Here is a 26,893-nt window from a genome sequence, read left to right on the forward strand (position 1 = left end):
TAAGCACGTGTATACACGTTGCTCGACCATTCTTTCGAGCCACGTTAAATCCAAAGAGCTTAAGTCTCTAATTGAAAGACTGGCCCTGGTCACGATATCGCCCCTTTCCCCTCTTTTTATCATTTTTCTTTTTTTTTTTTCTTTTAATATCTTTCTTTCACCCTACCGTCACATGCACGAAAAAGTACACGAAGACACTTTTGGTCATAGAGAACCGCCCTAAATATGAGAGTGGACATTTTGGACCAAAGTCGTGCCGCAGGCAATTCGTCCGATAACGAAGGGTACCGCAGAGAGCCATGTACACACAGACGCACACGTATAAACATGTTAATGCGTATACGAAGCGGTACACGGCTCAAATTCGCACGTGCTGCCGACATATATGTTGCTGCATGGATAGGAAAAAGAGGCTTCTCTGGTGGAAACGGCCGTCGAATTACAGGGGCTCCAAGCTATCGATCTGCGCAACACCCGGTACATGCGAAATGTCCGCCAACAGACGCCCAATCTCTCTCTCTCTCTCTCTCTCTCTCTCTCTCCCTCTATTGCTCATCTATATCTATCCATTTATCTCTGTCCATCTGTAGATTTAGCTACATGTGTGCAACTCGCATGCGTGTGGTTCACGATGAGATATGTCTATATGTGCTACACCCTTTTACTCTCTCTCTCTCTCCCTCTCTCTCTCTTTCCCCCATCGCCCTCCCTAAGAATGCAATACCATTCAAAGGAACCAGTCGATATTGAATCGAGAAACTGTAAACTTGTGTTTGCAAAAACAAAAAAAAGACAATGCGGACAAAGAAAAACGCTTGCTTCCCCTTGCATCGATAATCCTATGAAGATGGTTGCATCGTGTCACGTTGGTTTCCTGTCTCTCTCTATCTCTCTCTCTCTCTGCGTCTCTGTTTTTAGACTGGCATAATTTATATCGCGTTATTCTCCCGTTCGAACGGAATCGCGAGTCTCGATCGGCGTCTAGAGTTACTCGCATGCGTCAACGTCGTCCCAGATACGGATCATCATCATCCAACGGCTTTATTCGTTCCTCGTATATTTCGATTCGCTCGAGAGGCCTTCTCTCTCTTTGCAATTTTCGAGAAAATCTCAAAGTTCTCATGGAATCTTTATCTATTAATTAATTTATCAAAGATTAATGCCTGCAGACGGTTCTATGAGACGACGAGTCGCGTTTAAAAAAGTTAATGACGATCGAAGATTATTATTAGGGAGATTGGAGACGATCGAACGACGCGTAAAAGAGAAAAACAAGTTCGCGTGACCGCATTTATCATCTCTAACGAGCTGACTTCTATGGATTCAGAAAAAGAAACGGTCTTTATCGGTTTATATTGCATCGTCTTTCATGTGCGAACGGGACATGTATGTGTGTATGCCTCGAAGAGAACTGGACGAGTTGAGCGGAGATGACGAAGACGAAGAAAAAGAAGATGAAGATGATGAAGAAGAAGTAGAAGATGAAGAAGAAAGAGAAACAGAGAGAGAGAGAGAGAGAGAGAGAGAGAGAGAGAACAGGGAAGAAAAAAAGGAGGAGGAGTTTTATGCGCGTTAGATACGTCTCGGACACGATCTCGTTGCGTCGCTCGTATGTCGCTCAAGGGTGCGTGACTCGGAAACGCAGTCATAAGAAAATTTATGCAGCACGCCCTCGAACGTGCCATACGTGCTTCGGCAAACGAGTTTCGCCGTAACATCGTCCGGCTCTTCGCGTCAAACCATAACACTCTTTTACTTTGCGATAGATGCGATGCTTTGTCTCGATTTTTCTTCAAAGTTTACCTCGTCGAGTATGAATTCCGAATCGTTTGAATCTAGAACCACGTATTTTTCGATAACGAGTGACGTTTTATATTCGTCTCGTTCGTACTCGTTTGTGTTGCAAATATATGTAAATAGAATGTCCAATACAACTCTGACCAGTAAAACCATATTTTTTGAACAAACGTTTGTCTACGTTTCTCGTCAATTTTGTAATCTTTACTTTACGAGCTTGTCAAAAGGATCGAATGTAATGCAATCTCAGAGTATATTTTACACGACGAAGGGTGACTTTCCGATAGCGATGTGTATGCGCATGAACGACTCGAAAGAGAATAATTTCTAAGCTGATGCCTCACAACGAACGCTCCTTCCTTCTAATCGCTCGCGTTTCCCACTTAATGACGAAGTAACGGCAATATATCTTTCTCGCAATTCATTAAAGAGCAGGTATATTGAACGCATTAAAAATAAATTATCAATTTCCTTCGAGTTTCACGACGAAAATGTGTGATCAGAGATAAATACGGTGGAAGAGAGAGAGAGGGAGAGAAAAGTTCCATTAAACCACTCGATCATGATAAATTATTAACGCGAAATTAATATGTAACTATCTCTCAATCAGCGGAAAACTTTTACTACTGAGCAATATTAATTTAAAAGTTTCTAGTAATAATAAAAAGAGACTATTTAATTTGTTAAGCATTCGCTGTGCTACTCATGCATGTATATGCACCTGCACTTGAAATCAACAAGAGCCACAGTGAGAGAGGGAGAGGGAGGGAAGAGGGAGTAGCGCATCTATTAAACGTTAGCGATCTCAAGCGATACTGCGATGGACCGATTATACCTCAGTTAACTGCAAACGCGAAGCCTCGTCTCCCTTGAGATACTTGCATACGTACATACAAACACAAATACCTAAATATGTTCTGTCACGGAACATGCTCGTCCCCCTAACATCGAATTATGTGCAATAGGGTACACAAGGTGGTACTGTTACTGTTGCTGTTGCGAAATTCCACTCGGAGAATGCATATCGTATTGTTCGCTGACTTGGTGATACACATACGTCCTGTTTGCAAGCGCAAACTCCTAGACCTGACGCGAGATTAGATACGGTTCGAAACGGATCCACCGAGATCTGATCTTCCCTCGAAATCTCTATAACGGGTATCAGATTCTTCCTTGTTATAGTTTGAACCGTGAACTGTGGAAACATTCTTTAGCTTTTCTTTTCTTTATCCTTGCTATTTATAAAATATACAATCTTTTGTCCTATGTTAAAGTGTTTCTTTTTGAAAAAGAAAAAAAAAGCCTATCTTTATCCCGTAATAAATGGTTATATCGTAAGAATGCATTTCTAAGAATAGAGACTTTCGTCATGAGAAATATCAAAGAGATAGCGATCGATCTCAAAGACATTCGTCTCCTCATTGTGCACTTCGTGTCCTTGATAGGATGCGCATAGATTTTAATAGAATTAGTAATCCTCGAGAGAGAGAGAGAGAGAGAGAGAGAGAGAGAGAGAGCGAGAGAGAGGAAGAGAGAGAAGGATAGGGAAAAGTATTCTTTGTCGATTCGCCGAGGATCGTCGTTGATCACGAGACAATACGTGACTTACCACATGAGCTCTATGATGCTGATGATGCATAGTGTGATGATGATGTCTCTTCTCCTTTGCATGATGTTTACCGTGGTGCTTGCTACCTCGATGCGGCGGATAGGTATGATAAATCATGTTAACGCCGAAGCAGGGCTGGCGTCACCTGACCTCGACGAGATTACACTTGGACATCCCCATCTGTTGTTGGCCAGTCTGATGATTCTGATGAGTAGTCACGGTCAGACTGGCGCCGCAATTCGCGTTCTGAAGTTTCCTCGTCCCTGTCGTTCCTGTCCCTGTCGTAGTCGATGAACTCTGCTGATGTTCGCCGGAGCAACCACCGCTCGAATGTTTTTCATCGACCTCTGAAGAATTCCTTAGGGTTAGATCGTCATCGTCGACGTCCACGGCGAAGGCAATACGATGATGAGACATCAGTTTGACATTCGAAGTGATAGGCGTCACCGTAGTAGCCGGATCCAACTTTACCAGGGCAGCTTGCAATTCCAAGGCATCCATCTCGTTGATTCGATTCACCAACAATTCTTTCTCTTCTTCCTTTTTTTTCCAAGGATCGAGTTACTCTTCGTGCTCTTACGAAGCCTTCTTCAACCAGAGATCCAGATATACCGGCTCATTCGAGCCTCTTTTCCTCTCTCAATTTTAAGAGAGAGAGAAAGACAGAGAGAGACTCTCCCAACGATTTTTCAACGAAAACACCTCTCGGATACGGATAACCCAGCGATAGAAAAACTGTTCGATCTCCAAAATATTTTTTCCACCCTTAGGCGGAATCATTACATATCTACACAGACACCCACACAATTCACGCACACACAAACGCTAGCACGCTAAAGTTCAAAAGCTTTTCCTATTTCCACTATCTTATTCTCTTTCATCTCTCTCTATTTCCCTTCCTCCCTCTCTCTCTCTCTCTCTCTCTCTCACTTGCTATTTCACCTTCTCCTTCCGCTAATGGCCACGATCGTTTTCATGAAAATGTTAGACAGGAAGTCGACCCGTTCCCTGCGCATCGATAGCCACCGTTCGATCTTTCCACTTCGTACAGTTATCTATCTATCTATCTATCTATCTATCTATCTATCTATCGATCTATCTTTCTCTCACAATCGGCACCAACAGCACTACAGTTCTTTTGATTTCACCTTTTGATTAAAACCCGCTCACGAACGTATTCCCATTGGTGGTCTCGATCGTGCACTCTATCGAAGCGAAAAGGGAAAAAAATAGAAAAAAAAAAAAGAAGAAAAAATGTTACGAATCGCTCGAAGGGTGACAAAAAAAATAGAGAGAGAGAGAGAGAGAGAGAGGGAGGGAGAGAGAGAGAATGTAAAGCACGAGTTTCCTTACGTCAACGTCGACCTTTAATTTTGATCGACCCTATGTAAACGGATGTTTTGCGAACGAGAAGTAAAAAGTGAAAGTGCCCGAGGAGGTTTTTTCTATTGCCAAGTTTTGCCTTGACTTACACCGACTAGGAAGAAAAAAGTTTTAACAAAGCCAGTTTTCTTTTTTTTTTCTCTCTTTAATTTTTTTTACTCGACCAAAACTAAATTAAGTGAAGATAAAAAGAATTACGAAAATGAAACACGAAGCGCGTCAAAATTTTTCTGATAGTCATTGTAATTCGAAGGATGTGTTTGCGAAGGCGAACGCGAATATATAAAGAAACCTAAGGGAACGTTAAAAAGGTGGAGAAGGAAGTCGCGTGCAAATTTTCCTAGGCCAATTCAGGAGCGATAATTCGAGTCCCATTAGGCGATCGAGTTCTCCATCGATGTCTCGAGGCCGACACGCCTCGGGCCATCTTTCTTTCTTTCTTTCTTTCTCTCTCTCTCTCTCTCTCTCCCTCGGTTGCGGTTCGTTCCGTTCGAATAATGGAAGGTAACGTTCGGTCGCTCGTTCGCTCGCTTGCTCGCTCGTTCGCTCGTCGGTTGTCTTTGTCGTCGTTACTGCTACCACTGGTATTGCTCTCGTTGCTACACGGCTCCGTAGATCACGGTCATTATGCACGAGCTCGTGAGCTCGCGTGACCGTCTTCGTTACGTGCCAGTAAACGGGCCAAGCTCTGTGTGTGATCTATCGCGGGCTACCGTTCGTTTTATCGTTCGCTCGTTGCCTGTCCTCTTACGTCGACCGTCGCGAAGGATATGCGAGAGAGAGAGAAAGAGAGAGAGAGAGAGAGAGAGAGAGAGAGAGAGAGAGAGAGAGAGAGAGAGAGAGAGAGAGAGAGAGAGAGAGAGAGAGAGAGTTTGTGCTCGACAGTTTACTACTACTACAACAACAACAACAATCTCTACATCGATAATGTAGAGGATGGGCTACTTCTGCCGGGGAAATACTTGAGACGCATTGCGTACTTCGAGGACACGAAACGATCATAGGGACCTATGCCAAACACTATGTCAAGATTTCCTCTTTGATCTTCTCCTTGGTTTTTATTTATGTATGCAAGTGTAATATAAGTTGATTTCAAACGCAAGTCGGAAGAGAAAGTAAATCGATCCGATGCGGACTTTTTTGCTACCTTCAATCCGCGCAAGAAAGTTCAATAAATAATTCTTACATTTTTCTTTCGATGGTAAAAAAAAAAAAAGAAAAAGAAAAAAGATAAATAAAAAATATATATTTCATTGTGAATAATGCGATGAAAGAAAAGTTAGGTCGAATCCAATGTACGAAAAGAACTTCTTTTTTTTCGTAACACCAAATAATTCCGAAAATGAAAATGTACGGGCCAGTGTTCGAGTTCGAAACTGTCGATCGAACAATTTTAGTTTGAACGTTGCACCAAGTAAAAAGGTGACAATATTTACCATTTTGCCTGACGTATTTGTCAACTCTCCCATAGCCGTTTGGATCTCTCTCTCTCTCTCTCTCTCTCGCTCATTTTTGTCATGAAACGCGGAGTATGATTTATATAGCTTAACGTGTCTGGTGGTGCAGAGATAAAAGGTAGAAATTTGCATACAACATCTAGGAGGTAGACATCTGTAATCCTCAGCCAAACGTTTTCTCTTTCTCTTTCTTTTTCATTTCGAAGAAGGAACGAACGAACGAAACCTGAAACTTCTTCGTCGCAAAGTGTCCGTGGGTGGATGTCGAGTTATCTATAGGTAGTTCCAAACGTACTTTACACCGAGCTAACGCTGTATCACGAGAGATACGCGGATAGAAGCAGAAAAAAGTGAAGAAAAAAAAATGAAGGATACGGTACCTAGGTTGATTACAAAGTTGCACGATGACATCGTTAAAACTGGCAAGAGATAAAGTTGTTTTAAAGCAAAGAGAAAGCTTCTGCTTTCAAAGATCCGAGAAACACGGCGATTCGATAGTTTGCATCAAAATTGAGAAAGATTGTCGTTATTGAACAGATAAGAAAAAAAAAAAAAAGAAAAAGAAAAAAAAAGAAAAAAGAAACAAAAAAAAATTTATAATATTGAGATTCGAAAAAAGATTTTAATCATCATTAACATTCCATCGACTTTCGATGAGAAGATTAAAAAAACGAATATCTAAACGATTATCCGGACGATTATCTAGAAATCTTGCTTTCTCGAAGAAAGAACATGGATACCAATACTATAAGGAATTTCAAGGGCATGAGTCGATGAGTTTGGGTCTCCCGAAAGGACGGTCAACGCACTTTCAGACTCTTTTGTGTGATTCGAACCCATTCCTAAATCATTTTCATGAGCATTATAAGATAACATTAGGGGCGGGGAACGCCCACGGAACTTGTCCCTTGTTTCCTCTTATTCTCTCTCTCTCTGCCTCTCTCTATTTCTCTCTGTTTCTTTTCCTCTCGATTTGACGAGGAAACATGGTAGGCCCAACGGTCACCATTGTTTCAAGCGACGATTATACCGTGTTCCCCTTTTCACGAGCTCTACTGCTATTTTAACGAGAAAGTGTAATAAAACGAAAGAGCTGAGAGAATAAAATAAAGAGAGAAAGAGAGAGGGAGATAGCTTATTTTCTCAAAGGAGAAGAAAAAATCAAACGATCGTAAAGAAAAGACGATTAAAAGGTTCGAGTGGTTCGGAACAAAGGGTCTTCGACTGCGAGCTGGACAATGACTTTCTCGTCGTTTAAAATACCACGACCTCTATATTACCTCGAAGAAGAAGACGAAGAAGAAGAAGAAGTAAAAGAAGAAGAGAAGCAGAGAATGAGATAGGAGCTCGAGGATGAAGAATATATAGTAGCTTCTCGTTTGCTTCTTCCGTGAGCATAATGGTAGCGTTACTCTTTGTTGCAGCTACTTCGTGTCAGAGCGTAGATAATTAAAGGGCGTGGAACTAGACAGGTACTCGCATATACCGGTACACCTCTTCTTCGTAAACGATCGTACCGGAAGCTATTCTGGTCCAGAAGATTAGCAACTAGGCACAACGGGAAACGTTCGAGGAGTAATGACGTCGGCGTTTGATTTCACCCTGACAAGATACGAGAGACGATCATTTTGCACTCAGCCTAAAGACTTTATTTCAGCTTTGGATCTAATTTCAGTAACGGTAGAAGGACAACGATAAAATAAATAAAAACTTTTCGTTTAAGCGAATTTGTTTTTATCGCGAATCAAATCCTCCGATTGGATATATGGTAATTTAAGAGTTTAATATCGATAAAACAAAGACTAACGTAAAAAGAGAGAATCACTTTAGTATGCGATATTTGTCGACGGTACACACGCATATATATATTAGATAGACATCGATAACGAGCAAGTACATATAGGATTGTGAAGAGTCAAATATCTGCCAGCCGCAAAACGTTAATTAAAGTACGCTATATATCGATAGGTTTTCGCTTGCTTTAGAGTCTAATCAAAGACGAGCCAATAATAGTGCCAATCCTCCCCTTTTTCTTTCTTTACTCCCCTACGCTCGATCTCGTAATATCACGTTAATCAATTAAGAAAGTATAATGAAATTTATTACCAACCGCCCGGAGGTTTCCATTTATGAGCAACGAGTCAACGCAACCGCTCTATATTAATTTTCCTAACGTCGAAATTCACTTAAATTGTATATTTCGTGGGTAAGCGAACACAAAAACGAACTTTGTGACATAACGGGACAAAAGGGACGTAAAACTTAGTCGACTACCTCGAGAAAAAAAACAAAAAAAAAAAAACAAAAAAAAAAGAACAAAAAAAAGAAAAAACAAAAAAAACCGAAGAATATGTTTCTGAGTTTGCAGACTGCGACGACTTTGCGTTCACTATTTCTCTCGGGAACAAAGAAAAAAAAAAAAAGAAAAAAAAAAGAGAAAAAAGTAAGATAAGAAATCCTTTAAACGTTAGAGAAGTTGTTATAGCTCATATAGGTAAGGCACGAAGCTGAGAAGGTTGAGCCGATCCATCGGACGTCATGGATATAGGCGGAGTACCGCTGTTGCTGGCTACTTTCTTGCTGTTTTCTTTTATCCTTTTCTTTTCCTTTCGTAGGTGCTTTCTCGTGTAGAACAAACTATGGCTACCAGTCGTGGCAGCTAAGTTTAAGTGGGGTTACGAGATGAGGGTCAGCCCGTTATTGCCGCATAATGCCGGAGATATACGCGATGGATAGCGTTAAGCTCACTCCGCAGATTAGACGGTATAACGACAGTGATCGGGTAATAACCAATAACAAACTCTCGCGCGTGACCAATATCCCATATTTCCATCAAATAACTTCGAATTACGTTTGCAAATTTTTTCTTTTCTTTCGTTCAAAAATTCCATGGAAATTCAACGAGCGTGCCAATATCGAACCGTAGATATGTAGCGTGTGTTTTCAATTCAAACACGACGTTATCGATAATCCCTCTAAAAGTATTTTTCCTTTCTCGAAAAACGTATTCGATATACGTAGATAAAATGATGCACTCTGGATTGGAAAAACTTGCGAAAGAATAAAGCGGCATCGATTTATATAGACTCTATAATCAATGCGGCAGTTTGAAATAGGGAGATAATGAGATTGCTGCTATTGGATTCAATTTAATAAGGATAATCCGCGTACCAAATGATTTTCCGAAAGAGGAAGAAGGAAAGAAAAGAAAAAGAAAGTTGAAAGTTTAATCGGTCACAACGAGGATCCGACGACTTTTCATCGTTTTAGACGATTTTTCTTTTTTTCTCTAGAAAACAAAAAAAAATCGATTTGAGAATTCTCTCGTAGGTTTGATTGGAACGGTGGACTTTATCGAAGGAAAATACCGTAAAAAGCGAGACAAAGATAAATCGTATTACCAAGTCGTCTAGTCTCTTTTTTGATCGACTTCTAAGACATCGTCTCGATGGAGTAAGAAAGTAAGAAAAGTCAGTCCTGAGGAAAATCATGCCCTCGAGCCGTGAAGATAAATCCAAGTAGAATTCTTGTCCCCGATAACGAGAGGTGGTCTAGTGATTCTGGAAACGACAGGGCAAGTGCCAAGGTACCAACGAGTTTCAGTAGAAAACGAATCTCTGGGGCGTAAACGAGTTCTGTCCAATTGCGTCAATGATAAAATATATTAGAGAGCGAGGATCGAAAGTTATAGAAGCTCGACTGCCGATGAATAAAAAAGAAAAAAAGAAGACGAAAGAATTACTATTGTCACAAATTCTTTTCATTTTCTTTTCTAGTTTACTCTCTTATCTTCTTTCGCGATATTTTACGAGGTACTTGTCCGTAGAACTATAATCGGTACTATGAACATCGTAGAGACGCGGTGTAGGTTGAAATCAAACACGCCACCTGGTCTTATCGCGAACTTTAAAGACTTTTAACGCGGTACGAACATATTTACGAGCACTCGCGAGTGTCCGCGATCGTATGCGTCGAAAGCTATTCTTCTCTCTTAGGTATCACCTAGAAATCGTTTCACGATCGAATAAATATTGCGACTGGGAAAATAAAGCTTTCGCCTTTCAGGCCACCATCGTTTCTCTCTTCCTCCCCCTCCCCACCACCCCCTCCTTCTTCCGTCCTCCTCCTTCTATCCGAACACGTTAGAACGACGATTTTTAAAGCAACTTTTTTCCATTCGTAAGATTACATTGGATTTTCTTTAAAATATCAGGAAATTTTACTAGAGAGAGAGAGAGAGAGAGAGAGAGAGAGAGAGAGAGAGAGAGAGAGAGAAAAGTATTCGGAAATGTTTATATAAAGTGAGCCATATGATAGATCTATGTAGGCGTCGTAACCCTCGTTTGGAAAGGAAGGATTGATTAGATCCATCCACCGTCTGACAATAGATCCATCGAATTTACTAAGCCCTAATGTTCGGTGTACGTCGTCGTGTTACGTCGGAACATCGATCAAATTATTTGTCGGGATATTCGAGGCTTTGGTTAATATCGAGTACGAGACTATAGAAACATAGGTAGTACTTAGGTACGATGCTGTTTTACTCTCGATTACGAAAGCATTTATCCGTAAAGATCGCGAACAACAAGACATAATCCCCGACGCGTTCTGATTTAGCTGTTCGTTCGGGATCGCAATAAAAGGTGCCTCGTAAAATGGTCGGGTTCGTGTTTTCGATCGAAGAGACACACGCGCGCACGTCTCCGAGCGATACCAGCCGATCAGCCTAATTAATATCTCGAAACTGGCGTGCCGAGTCGATATCTCGTGCGCCGAGGAACACTTGGTCTTATCTTCGAGCTATCGCCGACTAAAAGTCGGTCAGCTGTGAGACGTTTTATTATTCGTCTCGGTTAAATGCGAACGAAACGATTATGTTCGTATACGCTTGTGCTATATATTATAGTTGATTACTCCAGACGTAAGAAATTATTCCTCAAATTCGTCCCTCAAATTCCAAAAATCCTATTTAAGTGATTCGTCTCATTTCTGTCCTAATGACTTCGATCGAAAAAGAAAAGGAAAAAAGGGAAATTCTCAGGAGTCCATCACGTTGATAAATAAAAAGTTTCGAAAATGTATGTTAGCTCGATTAAAAGAAGAGAAAAGAGGACGACACGTCGAAGAGACGAAACACGTGAGTAATATCGTCGTAGGAAATTTTACAAGCTAAATCGCGCGCACCGATCGTCATTGTGCGATATTACGGATCATTAAGCGAGATCGGCCAGAGTCAAGCCAGGGTTTCTTCCTCCAAAGTATCGTATCTCTTTGTGGCGTTGCTTTCTAGATCGTTAGTCAGACCGCGTCGATAATAATTCAGTATATTTTTTACGTCGATTTGCCGTCGAGGTTGTAAGCGCTTAGTTAATAACGTTAGATACACGTCCGTCCGCGCACATACACATGCCGCATGTGAATCGAATTTATCCTTAACGTTTGATTTCGTTCTATGAATATGTACGTCAAAAGAACGGTACTATTTTGACGAATACTCAAAAAATTTATGCCTTTCTCGAACGGATCCTTCGAAATTGATCGACGTATCGCTCCCATCTCTCTTCTCCCTTTTACATACCGAACGTGTAACACAACCGATCGTTTCGAGATTTGGTTGAAAGAAGAAATGAAAGAAAAAAAGATGAGAAAAAATACAGAGAGGGAGAAAGACGTAAACGAGAAAGTTATTCAATGTCCGACATTCAATCGTCAAACATCGAAGATCCGGAATCTAAAAATAACTCGATGAGAAACGATTCGTCTTATAAAACTAGATAGGCTGAGACACGCAGAAGCTGGATATCGATCGACGCGAGGAAGTTGGTAGTAGAAGGAAAGCTTGAAAATTCGAACCAGGTCGGTTCGCGCGAAGCCGTGAAAATTCCAGAGCCGATTCGAGACATTCCTTCTTCGTTTTTCTTCTTTCCTTTCGTAAGTCCTCTCCGTCTTTACAATACAAGTCGTCGAAGATTACATCCCGAGCACGTTGGAAACGTCTGAAGAAGTCGAAGAAGGTAAACGATGGTTGCGAGTAACATCGACGAAGGGAAGAAAAATACTTAGAAAGGAGAAAAAGATCCGTCGATCGTACGGACGACGAGCCACGCCACCACGCGCGAGTCGTGCCTTTTCTCACACGCGATTTTACGATGAGAACACGGCGACGTATCGCGCGGTATGCATACGTGAACGCAACGTGCCGACCAAGAATAAATTAGCTTCCTTCGTTGTCGTCGAACGAGACAAGTGCGATCGCAAAAAAAGACCTATCACGAAAACTGGATTTTCTTGGTATACGACGAAAACGATTGATTCTAAATCTTTGATGAAGACGATCCTCGATAGCTCGATAAGAGAAAGAAATATATTAACGTGACGTTAAGGAAGATTCGAGAAATTCTGTCAGTTTTCACATTGAAAAGTTTAAAGCCCGTTGAGCACGGACTTTGGTTTATCTCGAGGGCCAGACATCTGGCCCTCCCCATCCGATCAATCTGAAACAACTGAAGCCAAGGGGTCGTGTTGCTTGCCAACGAGCGAATGATTCACACGTCCTTTCGAAAAGTAATAAAACGTAAGGAAACTAGCTTTTCTCTTTCTCTCCCTCTCTATTTTGTTTCAACACATACACTTTAAATCTTCCTGTCGTTATCCTCGTCTCGAAAGGGGTCGCGCAATTCGAACGAAACTCTTCACGCTCGACGAGCACAAAATGGTTAGAAGAGAGCTAAACGTAGAATAAACGACGCTTGCTAATCGAATGAAAACTGGACTAAGTGAAGTCCAGAAAAAGAAAAAAGAAAAACAGAAAATTCGTCCCGATTCTCGGCGAGCACGAACGACACCTTCCAGACGCGCGCGCGCTGCTGGACCAGCCTGATCCCGCGAATCTGCGATTCTCTCTTGCCCTTGTAGGGAGCGCGTACCATCACCACCGCCACACCACCACCACCGCCACAACCACCATCACCACCGCTACCGCCGCCACCAGCTCCACCACCGTTCGAGCGGCAGCAACGTTGAAAAGCACCCTTCGCGTCGGTGTACTACGCTCGAACGTAAAGGATCGAGAGAGAGAGAGAGAGAGAGAGAGAGAGAGAGAGAGGGTGAGATGGCTCGAGAAAGAGCCGAGTCGCGGGGTATAATAGTAGTAGGACTGAGAGAGAGAGAAACAGAGAAACTCGCTGGTTACTGGGGTGGGATCAATATGAGGTTGGACGAACGCGGGAAATTCGCGCGCAGGTCCTTCTACCCCCACACGATCAGCCCACACCCTCCATTTTCTCTCTTCCTCCCTTTTGATATTCTTTTCTACTTTTCTCTCTCTTTCTCTCTCTCTTTCTCTCACCCTCCCTCTCTCTCTCTCTCTCTCCCTCTTTCTCTCTCTTTCTACCCTGGCTTCGACCTGTCCTACCTTCGAAAGAGCTGCCCTGCTTCTCAGTACCCTCACCTGATCGTCCACGCACCGTCATACGCCCACCCGTGACGCTCCTGCTCTCTCTGTCCTTCCATTTTCCTCGCTCTTTTACACTCCGCATCGCCATCTACACGTAAGTAAATTCATCCTGCCGAAGCTAAAGTAAAATCGAGAACCTTTTCCAAAGCTTTTCTTTCTTTTCTTCTTCATCCTTTTTTCTCCCTCCTTTTTTCTATCTTTCTCTTCACGTTCGAATACGATAGAAGGTTCGATTTAGAGATCGAGATGAATACTCTGAAATCGAAAGAGGCACTTGACCTCTTTTCAAGCGTACGCTCTGCTCGTCCCCTAATTAATCCTTTTTTAACTTCTTCAAAAAAAAAAAGAAAAGAAAAAAAAAAAAAAAGAAAAAAAAAAAAGAAAAAAGAAGAATGAGACAGATAAGTATAAGAATAAAAGAGAGATCTCTCATCTCGAACGAAAAAATTAAATTCTTCTTCGATCCTGAACTGTGAACTTTGGTGATTAGAAGAGCAAAAATTAAAATATGTCCTTGATTTATTTTTTTCCTGTTTCGAGACAGGTGGTTTCAAAGAAATACACGGACCGAGAGAGTCCAAGTTCTCTCGTAAAAACGGTGGATGACGTCGAACTCGAACGGAAAATGTCTTCGCGAATTGGACTTAAGCCAGGACATAAAGGAATGACGTTGTTTTTTTTCTATATCTAGCTCCATTATCACGATCGAGCCAGCAAGATATAAGTCGAAGGGAGTGTAACGGACCCGGAGTGGTGTGCTTGAAAGCGTTCGAAGTTTAAGAATTCCTTGTTGGTTGCACGATTCATACAACATTGCGTTACTTCGCAAAGTACCGTGTGAAGTAGCGCTACGTGGAATTACGGTTTGTTGCTGACGATTATAGTACGCGAGTATGAATCACGATCTATCGTGTTTGCTTTCCACGTGCAGGAAATCGTGCAGGACGATCTTCCTTGGTACGACCGAGTCGAAATTGTTAATAATAACGATGAACGGACGTTGAGAAGACGGTGGTGCGTAAGGTGCTTCGATTATTTTATATCAAGAAAAAAAAAAAAAAAAAAAAAAAAAAAATATCTAAACAATTTCCTTCGATTGAAAATGCTAATTCTATTAATTGTAAGAACAAATACGTTCGCGTTAATCGAAAGATAGGATGTTTTCTCTATTTTATTATCCTCCTAGTATAAATGAGCACCTGTATTATATGCAATAAACTTCCGGCATCGAATGTATCTACGAAAGAACGATATTTTCTCGGGCATTTTATGTCCGCATTATACGAGAAATATAAAGTTTTATGACCGCGCTTTCGCGTTCCAGCTGCGGAAGAAGCTTATGAGTAGTTAGTGTCTCGCATTATCGTCAATTAAAAGAATGGACATTTGACTGAATTTTTCCTTTATCTTTTTTCTTTTGTTTTTTTTTTTGTCTTTTTTTCTTTTTTTTTTTTTCTTTGGAAAAATTCCCCAAACGACGTGGCTTTACGATATCAAAAAGTTAATGAAAAGTACGTAGGTTTCGAGATACGAGAATTTTTTTTTCTTTTTCTTTTCACATTCCTTCGAAATTAACTTTGACTTCGAGTTAAGCTTTGAGGACGTGCTTAAGCTCGTTAAAGCCGACGGTGAAAGCTGCGCTCGGGCTCTACGTGAGACTTTACGTTTTACTCGTGAAAATGCGGAAAACCGTTTTACGGCCCTTCGACCGACGGCAGCATAGCTAATGCGGAGTAAACAAATTCTTGGCAAGACTTAGCTTTACCGACCTTACGCGTACTGCATTTTCTCATTGACGACTAGTTTCTTATATTCCTCCCTTCTCAATGTTACATATTACGGGCGTAATGTATCGTAAGTTTGAATAAACGTTCTATGAGGAATTAATTTAGAGTCAATCGTATAAAGTTCAACGATTTCGAACCGTTTACGTATATAGAAAAAGTTTCTATCTAGACGAATGTCACGGTCGATTCGGTTGAACGATTAAGAATCTTATGGATCAAAATGGACGATAAAGGAAAATTATGTTAATCGCGAGGGTATCGCAATGGCAATCGGCGAAAGCGAATTCCACGGATCGTAGGAATTAATGAGCATCGAACAGGGATGTTAAGACGCATAAGAGGATTCTCTATTACAGTTAATCTGCCTACGGCCTCGCGGCGTTTACCATGGGAAAAGGTAGGAGGATCGGTCGACCATCGCGCCGACATAGCGGCAAATTGTACTCGGAATCTAAATCTCATCGGTACTACCCACATAATGTTTCTAGTGAACTTATGTGCGCTTACGTATATATGCACCCGCATTCTCAATACAAACGGATGGACGATCTCGTGTGATTAACTACGAAATTATATCCATCTCTCTCGCTTGCTTTACAAATGCTTCGAGCAAACATTTAATAATAAGTTATTAAATTAATGTTGTGTTATGATCAACTATATTTCAGTGAGAAAGTTTGCTTGCTTTTGTACGTTAATATCATAGTGCTAAATGATAACGATGGATGTTACGAATACGATTATTGGATTGTAAAACCGAGAATTTAATTGAATAATGTAAAAGCGTGACTAGTATTTATGAATTTTAACAATTATACAACAGAGAGAGAGAGAGAGAGAGAGAGAGAGAGAGAGAGAACATTTCAGAGTATACGACAAACAGCTTCCTATTCGTTTTCCGTGACAAAGAGAAACGAGTAGAAGAAGAAGAAAGCGTGAAACGAAATTGTTTGCTACAAGGTAAACGTTTCTCCTTTTTAAAGAGAAGAGTCGAATTATCGTTAATTATTTCTATGTAATGTACATATAAATAATCTTTTTGTCAAATGTTGTATATAATAAATTGAGTTGTTTCAATAAAATTCTTTAGGAATTAGCGATACTTGTTATCGATGGAAAAAATTAATTTGTGCTGTCATCTCAAGCCATTTACATGGTACTATATAGTAACATCGGCAAGGTAGAAACCTAGTGGTCGATAAGAAAGTGACATTACAGAAACCTGCTGCATCCACGGTCGCAAAAATACAGTCGGTCATGGTCGACGAGATCGCTTTTTTACCACGCGTTGCATTCGATTTAGATGGTCGAAAAATAAAATGACGAATTTGGAGTTTTTCAATTTTCTAAATTTCCTTGAAAAATCAAAAATAATAACAAAAAGAAAAAAAAAAAAAAAAGAAAAAATAAAAAGAAATAATCAAAAGTATAATAAAAATTTATTTATGAAAGATTTCCAAGAGGACTCGTTACCATACCAAACTGATCTTAATCTAAAATTAGCTGGTCTGAAAAAATAGGGTGGGTTCTTGAAACAACGAGTAATTAACAGTTTCGTTAATGACATTTTCACAGCCGTCGAAAGCAACATCATTACGAATTGTGGGAACGAGCGAGCTGAGCCAATAATAAAAAGAGGTGTTGTCTTTTATTCTTTCAACACGAGCACACAGAGTACACGTATACGCATAACACATTGCGAAGGAGTGATGTTGGGAACAAGGAAAACACTGGTTTTGCGGTTTGACGAGAGGAGCTGCAGGAGATCTCGTTTATCGGATGATTAACGCACCGACCGCAATTTCAACAGGTCCTAAAAAAATATTCTCTCCTTGGGTCGTCTCCCGATCAAATTGCATAGAGAACTTTACATAACGTCTCGGAATCGTAACGCGAGTGAAAAGATCGTTTTTCTTCTTGATACGCGACCTAGAGGATAATTTCAATCGGGAAACGAAATAAATTTTATCATAAATAAATAAATAAATAAAAAAAAAAAAATATATATATATATATATACGTACACATACGAGAGAGAATTGTCGAATGTGCAGGACGCCCTTATGAACAAACCATATTTCTTTCCACGGTTGGTTTGTTTAGGACGAAAAGTAAATTTTCGATATCCTTCGACCACGTAGATAGCAACGTGAAATCAAGTTGGAACGTGCCTGTCCCTTATCTTCTTCATCATAAAATAATGCCACGTGCTTCATGGAGCCGGTTTTGTACTAAAATGCCTGCTCCGACCACCGTCCGCGTTGACGCAGGAAATTTGTGTTCGTGAGAACGAAGTAAAAGAAAAATATGTTTATATGCACCGAGTAGGAAACACAGGGGTTCTGCGTTTCGTTTACGTCCTCAGCCGTCTCTCACGAACCTGCCTCGGATTAAATCTAATTTATATTGAAACCTAGTCGATTCCTACGTTTTCTAAACTTTTTTCGAATATTTCGATCAATTTATCTTTGCGATAAATTATTTCTCTGCAACAAAGTTATGCCAAGGAATAATTAAAAAAAGAAAAAAAAATAAATAAAATATACAGATGAAATAAATTTCGATTGGATAAGAAAATACGATAGAGCGAAAAAAGGAGGTAGAGGAAAAGAAGAAAAAGAAGAAGAGAAAGAAGAATTTCGCTTTATAACCAAAACAAGACGCGGCTTTGCATCGGCCAAAGTTGGACCGAGAGCAACGTGCCACGTAAAGCGAGTGATTTAAAGCGACGCAGGTTTGATAATCCTTCGCGAGAAAAGAGAGGAGGGTAAAGAGGGAATGAAAATGAGAAGAAGAAGAAGAAGAAAAAGAAGAAGAAGAAGAAGAGGGAGAAGAAGAATAAAGAATAAGGAGAAGTAGAAGCGTGATCGCTGAGCCCGATTCTTACGGAATCAGGCGCAAAGAAAACGGTGCAGGAGAGAGAAAGAGGGAGAGAAAGATGGAATAAAAGGAAGAAGTAAAAGAAAAAGGAGGAGGAGGAGAAGAAGAAGAAGAAGAAGAACACAAAAGAGCGACTTCCCCTTCGGAATCGAAGGTAACGTCGTACTGTCGTGCAAAAGGCATAGAATGGGCAACGATGGCTCAAATGGCCCGTATTTCAATAATGATAAATCACCCTGGTTCGACGCACCGACAGACATGGCCGGTTTGAAGATCTCACAGTGAGATATCCCCGTCAGGGGTCTATCTCTTGCCTTCCATCTTATACGGTCCTGTCTTTCTCTCTCTCACTCTCTCTCTCTCTCTCTCTCTCTCTCTCTCTCTCTCTCTCTCTCTCTCTTTCTCTTCCTTTCTCTCTCTCCCTCTCTCTCGCTCTCTTTCTCGTCCTATCCCTACAGGACGCTTCAAGATCAGCTCGTGACTTATATTTGCTCGACAGAAATCTCTCTTCTCTTGCATGACGAAAAAGAGAGAGAGAGAGAGAGAGAGAGAGAGAGAGAGAGAGACGTAACGTCGATCTTTAAAAGAGCAAACGATCAAAATCTATTTTTCTTTTTCCTCTTCCGATATTCATTTTGGATCAATAACCTCATATAATCGACGCGAGAGGATCGCCGAAAGACTCAAACAAATATAGAATTTACATAGAAAATCAAAAGAGAAAAAGAGAAGAAGAGAGAAATAAAAAAGATGGAGAAGCTTCGATCTTATCTCCGATTAATTATGGGTTGCCGTGGGTTAGCGGCGAAAGACGGCTCGAGGATAAACTCGTCTTTTAATCCTTCGGACGCCATTTTTCCAACTTCCATTTTCTTTCTACGCCTCTTTGCTTTCTGTAAGATTATTAAGTACGATCGTAGCCTGGATTGAGCGCGGACTGCCTTTTAAAGGATCGACGTCGTTTTAACGAGTCTTTAAGTATTATCGCACGAAAAATCGAGGTGAGATCACGAAAATCCGATAAACTTTATTACGTCGGATAAGATCGAAACGAAGAAAAATGTCAGAGGAGATACTCGAGCTTTACCTTTTATCTATGTAAACGCGATAAACGAATTGTTAGGGAAATTTTTGGAAATTGTAGAAACGTTGTATGTAGAAGCGCTATAGGTATATACCATTAAAATTATTCAAAATATCAAGAAAAATTGTACAAGTTCTATAAAAAAAAAAAAATCTAGGCAAAAATCCAAGTTTTCTTTTTTTTTTTTTTTTTTCTAGTCGTACGTAAATTCCATGCTATATCATTCTCGATAATAATTCAACGAGACTGCTATCTATATTCGTGGAGAATCCATTCATTCTGTCAGAACGTTATACGCGTTTGCGCGCCTAGACGTAGAGCGACGTAAGCGCGTAAAGAAATTCACGCAAGGATAACTCCTACACGAGAATATTATGATCCGATATACGCTTAGACCTGAAGTGCCGTGTTCTTTCTCTTTTTCATTTTCTCTCACAACGTGTATACAGCACCGTTCGAAAGCAGCGAATACGGGATGCGGAATCGATTCGAGCTCCCTCTCTCTCTCTCTCAATTCTCGAAGTCATTGAATAGGAATTCTCATTGGTGCTCGGTTGCAACTTTATCGGCCGTCACGAGAGCCAACGCGTTATTATTCCTCCTATAGGAAGAGTTTTCGAATGCAAACTGCGAAAAATCTATGTTAGAAAAATCTCTAAAATCGACTTTATATGCCGAATAATCGAGATCGACGATCAATCATTAATGATTTTTTTTCTTTCGAGAACGACCTACCTTATCCTCTGTTGTAATAAAACCAAAGGATAGATACGCGTTATAATTTTCACTCTTGTTTTTCATCGCGACTCGTCGACGCGCAACTTAATCACACTGTAAGTATTTCCGTGGAACCCGTAATCAAGGTGAGAGGAAGATAGATAGATAGAAAGATAGATAGAGAGAAAGAAAGAAGATATACTGTTTAAAGTATACGGGGCGTCGTTCGTTTTTTTTTTCTCTCCTCCTCTCGCCATATTCGCAATCATACAAATTTAACGCCACACTCTTAACGGCGAAGAAAAAATTACTAGTAATTTGCTGTAGCAGACGGCAAATTAGTAGTAATCTGCATGCCTTTCAACGGCCCGGTGAAAATGCTTCTTCGGGGTACCGGATGCGTAGGTCACGCGTCCCTCACCTAGGTCGCTTTTATTTTCCGAAAAGAAAGAGAAAAAAAAGAGGATGAAACAAAAAAAGGAATAAAAAAGAAAAATTAATGAGATTAGATGTAAGAAGATAGTTATCATCGATAAAAAAGTGGGGGGCATTGCGATCGTTTCATTCGCTCTACGGAGGCTGGTTCTAAAGCACGCGCGAGGATGCTATTGAAATATCGTCAATTCAAATCAATTTTGAGAGCACACAGAGATGAAATATTTTGGATTCCCTTAGCACATAAAATTCCTGAGTTCTACGTATATCGAAAAGATCGTACGATAAATAAGTCTCAGGCAGTATGTATTTGAGATTTGTTAAAAAATTTAGGATAAAAAAGAGAGATATACTTTAACGGGAAAGAAGGAAAGAAATAGAAACGCCGGCGGGCATGACGATGCGGCAGTCTTTAAAATCGAACGGAAATCCAGTTTAACCGTCTACCTACGTGGCAGTGACTACTAATAATAGAGCAAAGATACTGGATGGATAGAAATACGACTTCCTACGGCAAGAGTCAGTTTCCTCCCCGACGTCCTAAGAATAACAGGCTTCGTTCGATGCATTATCCCTAGGGTGGAGAAAGAGAGAAAGAAAGAGAGAAAGACGGAGGGAGAGGGAGGAGAGAGAGAGAGAGAGAGAGAAATGAGGCAGTTCAAACAGTGGATATTCCACGAGCACGTGCTTCCACTTATCTTCGACCATAAGTCTCAGCTGACTACGTCGCGTGGGAGCGAGGGAGCCAAAACGTGGTCGATCCTTGCACGACTCATCCTCTTTTCGACGACTCTATTCAATCGGAAAACCTTTCCCCCTGTCTCTCCCTCTCTCTCTCTCTCTCTCTCTCTCTCATTTTTGGCTTTTTAAGAAATTGTTCAAAGTCCCCAATGGCACATGCTAGCCATTTCCATCTCCATCTATTTCCTTCGAATTTCTACCGAATCGATAACCGGACGACTAGATCTCTAAAAGATCTATCTTATGAAAGATTTTAATTAATGCCGAACGTTAGATTATTTCTAAGACGATATCGAAAGAAGCTACCTTCTATTTCCTACTTGTTCCTCTTGGATGATCATCTCTTGTTTCGATTCGAGAGAACCGGCAGTAACGGAGCATCGGTTCGATAGCCGATAACTAATTACAACTTTGCAACCTCGTAATACCGGCTTTTTATCCGACCGCGCATTATATACTTAACGAGCAGTAATTAAACGAGACGCGGTCGAACCTCGGCCACTGTTTAATGTCACCTACGTCTTGATATTTTCTCTCTGCCTCTCTCTCTCTCTCTCTCTCTCTCTCTCTCTCCTCTTCCTTCAACTACACGTCAAAAGTACAATTCCCAAACCACATCTATGATCACATATAAATTTTGCACCGCGATCAATGTTTGTATTTTAACTCTGCGTTAGACGACGTTAATCCTACGGTATATTTACCCGTCCATCATAGTTCGATTCTATTTATTTAACTATCTGCTCGGAGTCTGCTATTTAGATTTATAAAGAAATAAGTTAAGAAAATGTTGATTAATTACAGAAATAGAGAGGGAGAGAGAGAATTTTGGTGAAATAATGAAACTTCTGGCGATAAACAGGTTGATAAAATGTCGAGGATTTGTAATATTTCGAGATGCCGCCAATAAAAAGATTTGTTTGGAATTTTGATCGTGGATCCTTTCGATAAAACTTAATGAAAAAGTTATTCAAATTTTCAGATCCATCGAAATGGAGAAAATATCGCGTTAATCGTGTAGACGGTTACGATAGGAAACTGGAGACGAGTATTTTTCGAATTCGTAGAATGGAAAAGTCCTGGAGGAATCCTTCTCCGTTTGTGGTAGGAGAAAAGCTCAGGCGTTTCTTACCGAAGGGGTCAAGAAGTCGATAACGAGAGAGTCGATCTCCCGTTACCAAACGATATTACACGAAACCTTCTTCTCTATCGCCATCTTTCTCTGTTCTTTCTACCAGAGGGATTTAAAGTTCCACCTAGCTATTTATTCCGTAAGAAAGCGAATAGGTCGCTCGTAATAACGTTCCTCGCGCATTTTCTTTGGTTCGAAAGAATAACAGATTTATAGGCCGGGCTCGCGAGTCTCCATCGTAGTTACGACTCATTGTTCCATTATCGGTCACGAGCCAAGACCGACGACGTCGTTTTTTCTCTGAATCCATTCGTGATCAACGGAAGCCACAACGATTAAGGCAAACTCTTGAAACTTTCCGCTTCGATCGCTTTCTATATATATATATATATGTGTTTATTTCGTGAGAAATCCTGAAGAAAGTAGTAGTAGTAGTAGTAGAAGTAGAAGAAGAAGAAGAAGAAGAAGAAGAGTCTCATAAGCGAACGACCTTCCTTCGCGAACGAAGGACTTACCTCTTCCGCGAACGATCTCTGCTGCAATGAAGCCCAGCACATGTTGCATGGACACACCTCCTTCTCCTTGAAATTTTCACCTCTCTCTCTTTCCCTAGCACTTAGCTGTGGTGGCGGCGGTGGTACAGGAGGCGGCAAAGGACTGGTAGCAACTTCGAGACTATCCGAACTCGAATTGTGACGTCTCGGAGGTGTTATGTTCGTGGTAACGTTTCCTTGCGATGCTCTCTTCGTTTCGACCGACTTCGAATACGGGGAGGATAAGTAAAGATTCAACATGCACTTGTTCTGCTGAGGTTGCGGCTTCAAAAAATCATCCAGGAGATAGAAACTCTGAGCCCTGCTCGATCTGGTGGTCGAGGACGAAGTAGTCGTCGTGCCGGTTCCGGTAGTACGAGTTTCGGTAGTCTGATCGATTCTACAAAAGCTCTCGCGATTCGTTCTAGCTCTGCACTCGTCCTTGAACTGATGGTGTCTCGCGAGCGAGTGTCTCCCGGTATCCTCGATAATCTCTCGATCGGTAGACGTCGCATTGCCGGCAGCCTCGATAGGTGGTTCCTGATACAATCTACGACTGACCTTAGTCCTGGCAGCCTGCGAGAACTCGCCGTTCTCTCTGTATATATCTCTGGTGACTCGGGATACGCGAGCCGAGTACGAGCTCGGCTGTTGGTATCTCGTAGAGGAGGATTTGCAAGCCGAGCCACGTGGCTCCTCTCTAGAACGCTCGGCCGTGCTGCTCTCGATCATCGAGACGCTCATATTGTGAGAAAATGAATTCTGAAGCGAAGCGCTCGCGTGCGAGGAAGTACCACTTCCTCCGCCAACTGTGGGAGCTCTAAGAAGGGCACCTAGGGAGCGCCATTTCCTATCCTGTTGTTGCGGCTGAGATTGTCCTCCGGTGCTGGCAGCGAGGACATTCGTCGAGCTAGAAGAGACCGAGGACCTGGTCCACTTCCTCTCGTTGCTTGGTGACGTCAACGAGGCATTGTTACCGACGGACCACTTCCGTTCACCCATCGTGGGCGACGTCATCGAGGGCGGCCACTTTCTCTCGTTCGAGGGTGACGCCATCGAGGTGCTCGACCACTTTCGCTCGGACGAAGGCAAGATCGAGGTGGTAACCGAACTCGAGGACCCACCAACACCGTTCAGCTGTTCCTCTCGCTGTCTCGCTTTCCACCAAGATGAGGTGGACGTGAACAATATCAAGGCACCCTTCAACGGATTCTGATTCTTCGAGGAGCCTCCGCTCTTTGGCGATTGCTCTCGATCCTTCGTCTTCAATAATTCGCGAAAGCTCGAGGACTCGCACTCGCGATCGCTGAAAGCTGACGCGTCTCGATCTCTAAAAGCGCTCTTAGCCGCTGCCACCTCCTCCTCGTGATAGATCGTAGCGTTGGTGCTTCGCAAACGAGGCCTGATCCTTACGAAACCGTAATCGTTGCTCTCTTGAATCGCATCGGCCTCGACTCCTCGTTGTTGTTGCTGATGCTGTTGCTGCTGCTGCTGCTGCTGCTGCTGCTGCTGTTGCTGTTGTTGCTGCTGAACGTTGTTACTCGGCTGTTGAAGCGACGAGCCGCTCTGCCCGGACGAGTACTGATGATGATGATGCTGAGAATGGTGGTGATGGTGATGATGATGGTGGCCGTTAGTAAGCTGCAGGCTCGGCTGTTGCAACAATGTCGAGGTTCTAGCACGATGGCCCTCGCCGACGGTGCTCCTTTGCAGACAGGAGAAGCTCGCGGAGTGACGCAAGCTCGAGGGCGGATTGCTCGGCTGACTCACGCCTAACATCTTTCCTCTTTTCTCTTCTTCTTCTGCTTCTTAGCTCTTTGATCTTCCAACGCGTACGCGAGAGTAGAAGTTGGTAAAACGGAAAGAGAAAGAAAGAGAAAGAGAAAGAGATAGATAGATTGATAGAGTGAGACAGACAAAGAGATAGATAGAGAGAGAGAGAGAGAGAGAGAGAGAGAGAGAAAAGATTCTGTGCAAAAAGAGAAGAAAGAGAAACAAGTGCAGGGAAAGTCTAGAGTCCGTAAACGTTTCCGATGTCTACAGAATGGGAGGAAAAGTGAGAAGAACGAAAGACGCAAAGTTATGACGACGGATGCGACTTAACGGACGACTCAGGTGGGCACGACTGGTGCTGTTCGTTACCCTGGCAGTGTCTTTATCGGTCGTTGCCTCGTTGAAAATATCCAACGACAACCACGACGAGAAGAACCGAGCAAATGCAATTTCTTCAATCGAACGATCTGATGTCCTTCTCTTCTTTCCTTTTTCCTTCTCTTCGTCCGCTCTTGGTACTATTCTCACGTGCATCCTCGACGTCTGACTCGTCGATAAGTAACCCTCGGGCTACGTCATCCTCGATGGCGAACGCGTTCTTCCTGTTTCTTACGTACGACGTCAGGTCGTACGAAATCTGGAACAGAAAGTAGGAACAGGGTAGGGACAGACGGCAACTTAAAAAATGGAAAAGAAAATGTGACTAAGAAAAACAAAAACAAAAAAAATAAAAATAAAGAAAGAAAGGCGAAGCTTACCGAGCGGCATGTAAAAGCAGGGGGGAGACTACTACAAAGGGAGGGTAGGGGCTTAATGGAGGGTGCGAAAATAAAAGTTAAGAATTTCGAAAGACGTGACAGTAACTCCAAATTGAATAAAAAACGTTCTATTTTCATATTTTTTTATTTATTTTTTGTTTATTTAGTATCACGTGATTTCAAAACCCTTAAATCTTTTTTTCATCCACCCTATCCCCTCACGTATATATATATATATATATATATATAAAATCAGCGAATGAGGGGGGTTTGGGGTGATAGCACTCCGGGATACGATGTATATAGGCTTGATCGTCCATTTGAATTCTGTTCTCACGTGAGTGCCACGAGAGACGATGATAATACGATTTCCGCGGTTCTCCGCAGCGAGAGGGAAGCAAAGGTAGATGGAGATGGATATGATGATGGAAGAGCATGAGGCGATACGCGTTAGAGATCGGTGAAGAATGAAGGACGTTCTGTGGTCAAACCCAAAGACCGCGCTTCCAGATGTCTACTGACGCGAGAGCTCTGATAAGAAAAATTCAATCTGTTTCTAACGTGTAAAACAAAGAGAAAGAAAGAGAGAGAGAGAGAGAGAGAAAGGAGGACGGTGAGAAAGAGAGATTGCACAATCTTCTCGCTCTCTCGCTCTCTCTCTCTCTCTCTCTCTCTCTCTCACTCATCTCCGATTAATTTCGCACTCAAAATCGTTCTAACGAAGGATGATTTTAAGCGGATTCTCTGGCAAAATGCAAAAGGAAGCGGGAAATTTACGGGGTCTAAACTACACGTTAAATGCGAGCTCTTTCAGAAAAATTCTCGAGCAGGAAATGGAAGTGGAATTAAAGATCGGAGAGGAATGCTGCTACTGCTGGTGTTGCTGTTGCTGCCGTTGTTGTTGCTGCCACTACTGTTGATATTGCTGCTTGTTTACGATGACTCGCGAGAAAATGAAAACTTAGCGTTAAATTAGAGCAAAACGGTATCGTCATGCTTCAAACTTAGGACCAACGAATGAGTATATATTAAAAAGAAGCTCAGGAATCGTGGTATAGGGATAAGGAGTGACAGAGTCGATAAAACATCATTTTTAAGAAATATACGCTATCGTCAAAACTATTATAGATATATACGGAGGTGTATAAGTGTGTTACACATATACAGAACAAAGTTTAATAGTCATTGCTGCTTCGTGACTGTTGAGATATTAATAAATGGACATAATTATTTCCTAATTAACCGAGTCTGGACCGTAATTAATGTAATTAACATTCCTAATGGGACTTCCCATGCAGGTCATTTCTTCGAAGATCCCCGACGTATTCGTGGAAAGAAATTTTCAAGCTTC

At 41.6% G+C, this 26,893-nt stretch overlaps 2 protein-coding genes across 2 annotated transcripts in view; both read right to left on the minus strand.

The window, feature by feature from the left end:
* Window positions 1-24,925, minus strand: part of LOC118443423 (uncharacterized) — an 84,906-nt gene extending 59,981 nt beyond the window's left edge. The window contains exon 1 of the mRNA XM_035870384.2: window positions 22,994-24,925. Within this exon, the coding sequence (XP_035726277.2) occupies window positions 22,994-24,790 (1,797 nt within the window). The 5' untranslated portion in view covers window positions 24,791-24,925. The remainder of the gene's footprint in view (window positions 1-22,993) is intronic.
* On the minus strand, window positions 3,420-13,181 carry LOC118443432 (uncharacterized). Its single transcript, XM_085658444.1, has 2 exons — window positions 12,876-13,181; window positions 3,420-4,611 (listed from the first exon to the last, which is right to left on the minus strand). The coding sequence occupies exon 2, from the start codon at window positions 3,905-3,907 to the stop codon at window positions 3,548-3,550; it is 360 nt and encodes a 119-aa protein (XP_085514570.1). The 5' UTR covers window positions 3,908-4,611; window positions 12,876-13,181; the 3' UTR covers window positions 3,420-3,547.
* Window positions 24,926-26,893: the final 1,968 nt, after the last annotated feature.

Source organism: Vespa mandarinia, chromosome 7, assembly GCF_050613455.1.
Source record: "Vespa mandarinia isolate Hongniang chromosome 7, ASM5061345v1, whole genome shotgun sequence".
In the NCBI taxonomy this organism is placed as follows: domain Eukaryota; kingdom Metazoa; phylum Arthropoda; class Insecta; order Hymenoptera; family Vespidae; genus Vespa; species Vespa mandarinia.

Bases quoted from the DNA above. Each gene is read 5' to 3' on its own strand.
- LOC118443432 (XM_085658444.1), bottom strand. From the start codon at position 3,907: ATGGATGCCTTGGAATTGCAAGCTGCCCTGGTAAAGTTGGATCCGGCT.